Genomic DNA, 11,830 nt, shown 5'->3' with positions numbered 1-11,830 from the left:
CTCCTCTTCTTCCTCCTCTATCTGAAGAGGGCTGAGTTCCCTCTTCTCTGTCAGCCTCTCTTCCACTTCTCCCTCCTCCACTTCTACATTTTCGTCACCCCCCTCATCCCTGGAAAGACGTTCGTTCTCATTGTCAGAGAAGTAGGCAGAGTCCCTGTAAGGGTTCTTCTCACTGAGTGGGGTCAGACCCTTCTCTTTGTCTGTGGTCTGTGAGGCTGCTAGAAGCACATCTTCATCCAGGGTCGGTTCATCCTCATCATCCAGTGGGGCCACCTCGGCCTCCTCCCCCCCCTCCTCCCCCTCCTCATCCAGGCTGGTGTCCAGGACAGACTCCCCCAGTGACTGGGTGAATGTCTCTGGGCCCCGAGGCTCGTTGTGGGGCTCCTTGGGGACGAACTCTGGGCTCTCATTGTTCTCTGTGTCGTACCCGCTGTCCATTGCTTTGGGGGAGGAGCTAGATGGGTGGGAGGAGCTGGAGGAGGGGCTGAAAGCTTTGCAGGTGGAGCCGACTGCTGAAGGCATCAGGTCCATGGAGGCCATGGAATTGGGGGTTCCCACCTGCTTCTGCAGGGACTTGAGGGGACGGGCCAGGGGGGGGGAGGCATTAGCGTCCCCAACCGACGTCTCGTCAGCGAAGATCTCTGAGGTCGAGTCGGTGATGTCATCATCTTCATCGTCGTCGGTGCAGCAGTCGGAGATGTCCACAAGACTAATGCTGGAGCAGTGGTCTCTGTCTAAGCCGCTGTCTAACGTATGGCTCAGCTCTGACTCTTGCTCGACAATGGGGACTAGGTCAGGAACATTCACTGAGGAGAGGGTCAGAGTCACACCCTCTGGTTTAGGGTCTGTGAGAACCCCTTTGTCTTCCGTACTAACCTCTTTCTTATGGTCTATTGAAAGGGTATCGTCCATAGTGATGTCAACATATTGCCCAGAGTGGTTTAGAGGGGTTGTGCTGGTCTTAGTGTTGTGCGTTAGGATAGGTTTAGGACCTCCCGGTGCTGGCGACAGATTCACACTCTCTTCCTCGTTGTTGGGTATCTCTACAATCTCATCGCTGTAGTTGTCCCGTGTGTAGTTCCGCACCACTAAGCCTGTGAGGGGGTCGACGAAATGAGAGTGGCAGCACTCGATGGGTTGCGGCTCTACCTCCCTCTCCCCCTCCCCCTCGTGGCACAAATAGATATAGGCATTACAGGCGTCCCTTGAAGTGACCAGGGCATGATGGTTCCCCAAGACTAGACAGCCGCTGTCATTAGCCGAAGCCGCTGTAGCCTCCAGGTAGTCTATGGGTTCAACTGCAGCAGAGACAGAGGAGCGGAAGGTCAGACAGTGCTCTTCAGGCCACGAGTCCTCTATGTCGGTAGTGGGCATAGAGTAGTGGAAGTCTTCATAGGGATCCTGTAGTTGTCTACAGCCAGCCTGTCCACTACGGCCAAGGCTTAGACCCAGGCCTAGACTGTTGTCGTTAGCGGAGGGGTTGGAGAGGTTACTACTGCTTCTCCTCAGCCTCTCTGAGAATATATCCTCCTCTTCTTCATCCGGGTCGCTGTCCCGGTGACAAATGAAGAGGGCCTCTTCCGACGCCATAGTGATGCTGACTGAGTGGGCGTGGTCTGGCATGGTCGGCATGGTTTTCCTCAGAGAACCCATCGTGTCATAGTAGCCGCCAGTGACGCTACTCCCCCCGATGATGGAGCCTGTGCCCTGGGGTGTCTCCAAGTAGGGGTCGCCTACCCCAAAAGGAGGACCACCATCCTGGAGATGGGTGCTGATGGAGGGAGATATCCCCAGAGGGTTGTCCAGTTCTCCCAGGGCCTGACGCAGGCTACGGGACCCCCAGCTCTCCAGATGGGGCTTGGGGTGAGAGTGTTCCCGCCCCACCAGGTAATGCTGGTCCATCCCCAGACCCATGTGGTGGCCAATGCCCATGGGTGGTGAGTGTTCGTAGTAGTACCCCCCGTCCCGGTCCTTGTAGGAGACGTAGTGACCAGCCTCCCATGGTCTCAGGGGGCTGGAGTCAGAGACATGGGGCTCCATTGTCAGGGAGATGTCCGAGTTATACGCTCCAACACCCCTATCTTTGCAGACGTCTGCTGACCAGTAGGAGTCTACAGGTTTGGAGTGGGCCTGGGGGGGACCCATCCCCATCATACACTCCCCTGAGTCTGCACTGCCACTGCCGGTCAGGAAGCTCCCGTGGCTGCCCTGGTAGTCTGGGCTGTAGGAGCACATGGTGTAGTCAGGCTCCTCCATGCGGATGTAGTACTCAGAGCTCACTGAAGGACTACGGGCGCTGAGCTCCGGCACCACCCCGACCCCAGAAACATGCAGCGTCTTGTGCTCATAGTAGGAAGGGGACACTCCCAGAGTGAGACACTCCATCTCCACCCCACCACTGTCCCCCACCATTCCACCTGGGTAGTATAGGTCCTGACAGTGGTGGTTGACGACCCCCAGGGTACCGCTGGAGGATGAGGCAGCGTGGTGGTAAGGCTGCTCTGCCCCGATCCCCGCCTGGGTCTGCTCCCACTTGTACTGGAAGTTCAGACCGTGGCTGGTCTCTGTCACGGTCAGTATATCATCTCCTGATTCACTGTGGTAACCGTCACATCCAGAGAACTGCTCCAGCAAAGGGAAGGAGGAGGGGAGGTCTGGAGACAGACAGACAGACAGACAGACAGACAGACAGACAGACAGACAGACAGACAGACAGACAGACAGACACTTTGTTAATTCCCAAGGGGACTTTTTACATCAAACAGCAGCAGAGCTTAATGGGACATTTTACTCTTTCTCTGTAATATCCATTAATATGTTATTAACATACTGTATAATGTGTCGTAAAAATCTAGAATATTCTCAGTACAAATATCAGCAGTTCTGCATCTCACCAGTAGAAACGGGCCATCTACTTTTCCTGGTTGTAAGCAAACTACACTATCCAAGAATTCATAGCACCTTCAAGGGTGGGAACCACAATTGGACAAGGAAGTAGGGCTCCCGTCAGGCTGTAGTCTTTACAAAGCCAGGGATAATACTAGACCCAGATATCCTGTAATGTCCTTGTCACGACTTCTACCGAAGTCGTTACCTCTCCTTGTCCGGGCGGTGTTCGGCGGTCGACTTCACCGGCCTTCTAGCCATCATCGATCCACTTTTCATTTTCCATTGGTTTTGTCTTGTCTTCCCACACACCTGTTGTCAATCCCATTCATTACCTGTTGTGTATTTAACCCTCTGTTTCCCTTCATGTGTTTGTCAGAGATTGTTCGTTGTCAAGTGTTGTGTGTTCTGTGTATAGGTGTGCTATGGGTCTTCATACCCAGATTTTTGTAGTATAATATTTTCCGTGAGTGTTATGGAGCTAATTACTGGGACTATTATTAAAGTACTCCATGCTACACTCTATTTTGACTCTCCTGCGCCTGACTTCCTCTGCCACCTATACACGCCATTGTGACAGAATCTCTGACCCTAAAATATGAAGTCAGCAGGAGAGGACACGACGCCCATGGAGGTGGAAAAGCGCGTTATAGACCAAGCGAAGGAGATTGACTGTTTGAGCGCCCTCATGGATCGCATTGTCCAGAATATGGATCGCTGGGAGAGACAGGGAGTTTCTCCAGCGCCTCCACTGCCACAACGGGGATTTACTTTTAACGTGTTTTCCCCACCTGAACCTAACAAAATCCGTTTACCCCTACCCACGGGTTACAACGGTGATACTGCAGGCTGCCAGGGTTTCCTCCTTAAACTGAACTTATATCTGGCCACGGTCTCCCCAGTACCATCCGACCGGGAGAAGAGTTCCGCCCTCGTCTCATGCCTCACCGGGAAAGCCCGGGAGTGGGCCAGCGCTGTGTATAGAGAGGAGAATGCAGTGTTGGACCATTTTGAGGAGTTCACCCTTTATTTTAGGAGAGTATTCGACCATCCTCCCGAAGGAAAAACGGCGGGTGAGCTCCTCTATCATCTGAGGCAGGAGACGAGGAGTGCCCAGGAGTTTGCTTTGGAGTTTAGGACCTTGGCTGCCGGCGCTGGATGGAGCGACAGGGCCCTGATCGACCAGTACCGCTGTAGTCTACGCGAGGACGTTCGTCGGGAGCTGGCCTGTAGAGACACCACCCTCAACTTCGACCAGCTGGTGGATATGTCCATCAGGCTGGACAACATGCTGGCTACTCGGGGACGTCTAGATCGGGGTCTGGTTGTTCCATCCTCCCGCACTCTCTCTCCCAAATCTATGGAATTGGGAGGGATGGTGCGCAGGGAGACCGGAGGGGGTACCCACTCGAGCACCATCTATGATCGCAGAGATCACACTGCTGATCGGTGCCGGGTTGGTTCCTCTGGGAATAGAGAAGGCAGGCAGGGCACTTTGGCATCACCCCAGGTGAGTAGGCACCATACTCATCCAGAGCCCTCTGCTGCACTTATGTTTGTCTCTGTCACTTTTCCGGATTTTTCCTTGCATTCCCAGTATAAGGCGCTAGTAGATTCAGGCGCGGCTGGGAATTTCATTAATAAAAATTTAGCTCATAGTTTAGGGATTCCTATTGTTTCTGTGGATATGCCTTTCCCTATTCATGCCTTAGATAGTCGACCATTAGGGTCAGGTTTTATCAGGGAGGTCACCGCACCGTTGAATATGATAACGCAGGAGGGTCACAAGGAGAAGATTAGTCTTTTCCTTATTGATTCCCCTGCGTATTCTGTGGTGCTAGGTCTACCCTGGTTAGCGTGTCATAACCCCACTGTTTCTTGGCCACAGAGGGCTCTCACGGGGTGGTCGCGAGAGTGCTCAGGTAGGTGTTTAGGGGTTTCCGTTGGTGCTACTACGGTGGAAAGTCCAGACCAGGTCTCCACCGTGCGCATTCCCCCTGAATATGCCGATTTGGCACTCGCCTTCTGTAAAAAGAAGGCGACTCAATTACCACCCCATCGACAGGGGGATTGTGCGATAGATCTCCTGGTAGACGCTGCATATCCCAGGAGTCACGTGTATCCCCTGTCGCAAGCGGAGACGGTGGCTATGGATTCATATATCTCTGAATCCCTGCGTCAGGGGTTCATTCAGCCATCCATTTCACCCGCTTCTTCGAGTTTCTTTTTTGTGAAGAAGAAGGATGGTGGTTTACGCCCGTGCATTGATTATCGAGGTCTCAATAAAATCACGGTGAAATATAGTTACCCGCTACCTCTGATAAATACAGTTATGGAATCAATGCGCGGGGCACGCTTCTTCACAAAATTGGATCTCAGGAGTGCGTATAATCTGGTGCGTATTCGGAAGGGTGATGAGTGGAAGACGGCATTTAGCACCACCTCAGGTCATTATGAGTACCTGGTCATGCCATATGGGTTGATGAATGCTCCATCAGTCTTCCAATCATTTGTAGATGAGATATTCAGGGACCTGCACGGGCAGGGTGTAGTGGTGTATATAGATGATATTCTGATATACTCCGCTACCCGCGCCGAGCATGTGTCCCTGGTGCGCAGGGTGCTTGGTCGCCTGTTGGAGCATGATCTATATGTCAAGGCTGAGAAATGCTTGTTCTTCCAACAATCCATCTCCTTCCTAGGGCATCGGATTTCCACTTCAGGAGTGGAAATGGAGAGCGACCGCATTACAGCCGTGCGTAATTGGCCGACTCCAACCACGGTAAAGGAGGTGCAGCGTTTTTTAGGGTTTGCCAATTACTACCGGAGATTTATCCGGGGTTTTGGTCAGGTTGCGGCTCCCATTACCTCACTGCTAAAGGGGGGTCCGGTGCGCTTGCAGTGGTCGGCTGAGGCGAACAGGGCTTTTGGACACCTGAAGACTCTGTTTACCTCGGCGCCTGTGTTGGCTCATCCGGATCCCTCTTTGCCATTCATGGTAGAGGTGGACGCATCCGAAGCTGGGATAGGAGCAGTGCTCTCTCAGCGTTCGGGTGTGCCACTGAAGCTTCGCCCCTGTGCTTTTTTTTCGAAGAAGCTCAGCCCGGCGGAGCGAAACTATGATGTGGGGGACCGAGAGCTGTTGGCTGTCGTAGAAGCCTTGAAGGTGTGGAGGCACTGGCTTGAGGGGGCTAAACACCCTTTTCTCATCTGGACTGACCACCGCAATCTGGAGTACATCCGGCAGGCGAAGAGAATGAATCCTCGCCAGGCAAGGTGGGCCATGTTTTTCACTCGTTTTGTGTTTACTCTTACTTACAGACCAGGCTCCCAGAACGTCAAGGCAGACGCATTGTCTCGGCTGTATGACACAGAGGAGCGGTCCATGGATCCCACTCCCATACTCCCAGCTTCGTGTTTGGTGGCGCCAGTAGTGTGGGAGCTGGACGCGGACATTGAGCGGGCGTCACGTGCAGAGCCCTCTCCTCCTGAGTGTCCAGCTGGTCGTCTGTACGTTCCGTCTGCTGTCCGCGACCGATTGATCTATTGGGCTCACACGTCACCCTCCTCTGGTCATCCTGGGATAGGTCGGACGATGCGCTGTCTTGATGGGAGGTACTGGTGGCCCACTTTAGCTAAGGACGTGAGGATTTATGTTTCCTCCTGCTCGGTGTGCGCCCAGTGCAAGGCTCCTAGACACCTGCCTAGAGGTAAGCTTCAACCTTTACCTGTTCCTCAACGGCCGTGGTCGCACCTGTCGGTGGATTTTTTGACTGATCTTCCACCTTCACAGGGTTACACCACGATCTTGGTCGTTGTGGATCGGTTTTCGAAGTCCTGTCGTCTCCTCCCTTTGCCCGGTCTCCCTACGGCCTTACAAACTGCAGAGGCCCTGTTTACACACGTTTTCCGGCACTATGGGGTGCCTGAGGATATAGTGTCTGATCGGGGTCCCCAGTTCACATCAAGGGTCTGGAAGGCGTTCATGGAACGTCTGGGGATCTCGGTTAGTCTTACCTCAGGTTTTCACCCCGAGAGTAATGGGCAGGTGGAGAGAGTTAACCAGGATGTGGGCAGGTTTCTGCGGTCCTATTGCCAGGACCGGCCGGGGGAGTGGGCGAAGTTCGTGCCCTGGGCTGAGATGGCCCAGAACTCGCTACGTCACTCCTCCACTAACCTTACTCCTTTTCAATGTGTATTAGGGTATCAGCCGGTTCTGGCTCCTTGGCATCAGAGTCAGACCGAGGCTCCTGCGGTGGACAATTGGTTTCGGCACGCTGAGGAAACCTGGGAGGCAGCCCACGTCCACCTTCAGCGTGCCATAAGGCGCCAGAAAATTGGCGCAGACCGTCGCCGCAGTGAAGCCCCGGTGTTCGCACCAGGGGACAGGGTCTGGCTCTCGACCCGAAACCTGCCCCTCCGCCTGCTCTGCCGGAAGCTGGGTCCGCGGTTTGTGGGGCCGTTTAAAGTCCTGAGGAGAGTGAACGAGGTATGTTATAGGTTACAACTGCCCACTAATTACCGTATTAACCCCTCGTTCCATGTGTCTCTCCTCAGGCCGGTGGTGGCTGGCCCGCTCCAGGAGGCTGAAGTGCGTGAAGTTCCTCCGCCTCCTCTAGACATCGAGGGGGTCCCGGCGTACTCTGTTCGATCCATTTTGGATTCGAGACGTCGGGCGAGGGGCCTTCAGTACCTCGTGGACTGGGAGGGGTACGGGCCGGAGGAGAGATGCTGGGTTCCGGTGGAGGACGTTTTAGATCCTTCTATGTTAAAAGAATTCCACCGCCTCCATCCGGATCGCCCTGCACCTCGCCCTCCGGGTCGTCCCCGAGGTCGGTGTCGACGCGCTGCTGGAGCCGCGCGTCAGGGGGGGGGGTAATGTCACGACTTCTACCGAAGTCGTTACCTCTCCTTGTCCGGGCGGTGTTCGGCGGTCGACTTCACCGGCCTTCTAGCCATCATCGATCCACTTTTCATTTTCCATTGGTTTTGTCTTGTCTTCCCACACACCTGTTGTCAATCCCATTCATTACCTGTTGTGTATTTAACCCTCTGTTTCCCTTCATGTGTTTGTCAGAGATTGTTCGTTGTCAAGTGTTGTGTGTTCTGTGTATAGGTGTGCTATGGGTCTTCATACCCAGATTTTTGTAGTATAATATTTTCCGTGAGTGTTATGGAGCTAATTACTGGGACTATTATTAAAGTACTCCATGCTACACTCTATTTTGACTCTCCTGCGCCTGACTTCCTCTGCCACCTATACACGCCATTGTGACAGTCCTTGTATAGAGGGACATCGTGGAGACCAGTTCAATGGCTCTCTTGAACAAGGACAACCATATCTACTCATCCTAGCGTGATCGTACAATTGGCAAAACACAAAGGCCACAATAGTTGCTACAAAACATGACTCTATACATTTTTATATCAGGCAGCAGGCTCAATCAACTGATGATGTAATTGGTTGAACACTCCTGGCGCGAAAATAAAAACAAATACTGCTATAGTGCATAATTACTCCTGAAACACCCACTCATCAGTCAAAATGATGTAGGGAGACTGGAAAAACACCCTTAACAGTGACCAGCGGTGAAGTTTCCCTTTAATAAACTAAAGTGATACTGAAAAGAGCAAATTCTGTTTTCTTCTGAGACGCACAATGTGTGCGAGACAAAAAAAACACAGAACACAAAGTAGTCATGAGCCATAAAAAGTGGCCTGAACATGACGTACCAGAGGCCAGGGCTCCGGCGCCGTGATGAAGGCTGCTGCTGCTTTGGCCGGCGTTGGGGTTGGGACGCAGGGAGTTCCAGCGTCTCTCAAAGTCCTCCTCGGCCTCACCTGCCCCCTTGGCACACAGGTAGCTGAGTAACAGGTGGACCTCCTCTGTATTGGGCCTCTGGTCTGGTTGGAGCCAGCAGAACTGCATCACCTCATACCTGGTGACAAAAGGGCACACGCACCACAATAACCCTTACAACAATCATGTAGGAAGATATAATGAACCACAAATTCATCTATCAGCTGTGGCCAACAGTTGTGCATTTTGGAATAGGGTTCCATTTTGGAATAGGGTTCCATTTAGGAATAGGGTTCCATTTGGGAATAGGGTTCCATTTTGGAATAGGGTTCCATTTAGGAATAGGTTTCCATTTAGGAATAGGGTTCCATTTAGGAATAGGGTTCCATTTGGGAATAGGGTTCCATTTAGGAATAGGGTTCCATTTAGGAATAGGGTTCCATTCTACACATGCATTGCTTGCTGTTTGGGGTTTTAGGCTGGGTTTCTGTACAGCACTTTGAGATATCAGCTGATGTAAAAAGGGCTATATAAATACATTTGATTTGGGATGCAAATGAAATGTGAAGAAAATGAAAATAAGCACACAGCATCTGCTTTTGTATTGATGGGGGAGATGAGGAATCAAGCAGAGTCTTATCCTATGAGAGATGGGTTTTAATTACCTCCCCCATATTCAGAGATAATGAGATTGGATCCATTTTGTTTTTTTTGTTTTACGCATCATCACACCAGTCGTATGCGCACCCTATTCTCTATTTAGTTTGCTACTTTTGACCAGAGCCATGTGCTCTGGATAGGGAACACAGCACCATTTGGGACACAGCATATGATGTCTGACTCACTGAGCCACTAGAATGAGAAGATATTGATGGGACATAGAGCGAGAGCCACAGATTACTTATTAAGGTTTAAAACGAGAACAGGTGAGATTGTTTGTGTTGTTGTGTGTGTGTGTGTGTGTGCCCGTGTTGCTCCCTTGTGTGTGTGTGTGTGTGTGTGTGTGTGTGCGTACGTGCGTACGTGCGTGACTTACCAGCGCTCTGCCAAGGGTATTTTGAGCAGGGGCTTGGGCAGTCTGAGCTGCTGTTCCCTCACGGCGTAGGTTAACACCTGTCTGTCAGAGTAGTGTCTGTACGGCTGGTTCCCCAACTCAAATAACTCCCAGATAGTAACCCCCAGAGACCTGAGAGAGAACAGAAAGACCACAGAAACCCACTCAACATCACACTATAGAATCACGGAGAAGAACAACACGTGAAGCATAACCACCAATATTTATTGGGAAAAACATTTGGCAAATATATCTGCGGGGTTCACAGAACGACAGAAAGGACAGAAGATCAGAGTGGATTTACAGAGTGGTTTAAATGGACACGTAAAATCAGATTTATGATTACCCAATAACTCAGCCTTATTTTGACCAATCCATTAGCCCCCCCCCCCCAAAAAAATCCTTTGTCAACGATAAAAAAAAAGAAGAAAAGAATAACAATAGGTTTTGCTGTGAACCCCTAATTACGTTCACATATTTTATGGTGTCGGTTTCTAGATAGGAACAGTTTACCGGATACAGATTCAGCCAAGTCCTAGACTAAAAAGCATTGAGGTTGTTCATAGTCCAGGATTTGGCTGAATGTGAGTCAGGGAAACTGGCCCATAGGGGTGAACTTGTTATACTAGATAACTGGGTTCTGAACGCTATCTCTACCATGATCCCCGGAATCCAACACACTATCGAAGTGTTGCAAGTTCCATGCTCTACCAACTGAGCTCTCTCCACCAGAACGCTGCCATGGACTACCTATACTGACTGTTTGATTGATTGATTAAACCATTCATTACCAGACGTTGCTCTGTTTGCTCTGGTCCACCACCAGAAGGTTGCCATGGACTTCATCTACGAGTTCTGGAGCGATCCAACGCAGAGGCACGTACATCTGGTCTGATGTCTCAAAGTAGTCCTCTTTGTACTTGTTGTGTGACAGGCCGTAGTCTCCGATCTTCACTGTGACATCAGCGGTCAGCAGGCAGTTTCTCAGGGCCAGGTCACTGCAGGGAAGACAGAGAATACATTTGTACATTAGAGGATAACTGATTGATGTCTATGCATAACGGTAAAGTTATCATGGTGAGACCACGCATGGGCAGTCTGACATGTTCAATACTGTACTAAAAGTCTTGCAGAAATTCAGTCAATAAATGTCGTATATCGTTACTTATCAATTCAAACCATTTCTAATAATGATATATGTCATTTAGCAGACAGAATTTACAATCATCCGTACATACATTTTACATATCGGCAGCCCTGGGAGTCAACCCTACTATCCTGGCATAGCAACCACCTACCAATTCAACCATACGAGACCTCATTCCTCATTAAGTGGATGTTGTAGACATCAGTGACAGGAAGAGCAGGGGTCACTCTGGAGAGAAGGGGTCCCCCCCTGCAACAAAATCACTGATGCTGGAGTCTATGACGAGGCACTCAGGCAGCACCAGGATATTGTTACAGGAAGAAACCAACAGGAACCAGGAAGAAGAGCCAACCAATCACAGCTGCAGGATTCTGGTAAACTAGCCTCAACCCAGCCATTCTAGGTTTCTCCAGAAGGAGAATACGGTGACTACTGGGTACCAGTCGTCAGGGTAATATCAGTATCATACAATGCCATTGAGGGGTTTGTAGTATAACAAGTACAACTTGTGTCTGTGTCCATGTAACTGTATATATATATACAGTGCCTTCGGAAAGTATTCAGACCCTTTGACTTTTTCCACATTTTGTTACGTTACAGCCTTATTCTAAAATTGAACAAATAGTTTTTTCCCTCATCAATCTACACACAATACCCTATAATGACAAAGCAAAAACTTAAATAACACATTTACGTTAAGTATTCAGACCCTTTATTCAGTACTTTGTTGAAGCACCTTTGGCAGCGATTACGGCATCGAGAGTTTTTGGGTATGGCACTACAAGCTTGGCACACCTATATTTGGGGAGTTTCTCCCATTCTTCCCTGCAGATCCTCTCAAGCTCTGTCAGGTTGGATGGGGAGCGTTGATGCACAGCTATGTTCAGGTCTCTCTAGAGATGTTCGATCGGGTTCAAGTCCAGGCTCTGGCTGGGCCACTCAA

General features: G+C 50.7%; 1 protein-coding gene across 7 annotated transcripts in view; it reads right to left on the bottom strand.

The window, feature by feature from the left end:
* The window catches only part of LOC129828630 (serine/threonine-protein kinase LMTK1-like), a 136,680-nt gene that overhangs the window by 12,938 nt on the left and 111,912 nt on the right, over positions 1-11,830 (bottom strand). For 6 of the 7 annotated variants that reach the window (XM_055889715.1, XM_055889716.1, XM_055889718.1 and 3 more), the window contains 4 exons: positions 10,532-10,738; positions 9,723-9,872; positions 8,620-8,825; positions 1-2,654 (listed from right to left, as the gene is read on the bottom strand). The exon at positions 1-2,654 is cut by the window's left edge and continues 849 nt beyond it. In XM_055889715.1, coding sequence (XP_055745690.1) covers positions 1-2,654; positions 8,620-8,825; positions 9,723-9,872; positions 10,532-10,738 — 3,217 coding nt within the window. Of the gene's footprint in view, positions 2,655-8,619; positions 8,826-9,722; positions 9,873-10,531; positions 10,739-11,038; positions 11,139-11,830 lie in introns of those variants that run through there. The other variant, XM_055889721.1, reaches the window with a different exon arrangement.

Source organism: Salvelinus fontinalis, chromosome 30 (assembly GCF_029448725.1).
Source record: "Salvelinus fontinalis isolate EN_2023a chromosome 30, ASM2944872v1, whole genome shotgun sequence".
NCBI lineage: Eukaryota > Metazoa > Chordata > Actinopteri > Salmoniformes > Salmonidae > Salvelinus > Salvelinus fontinalis.
The sequence above is the reverse complement of the archived record's forward strand: the minus strand, read 5'-3'. Positions and strand labels throughout refer to the sequence as shown.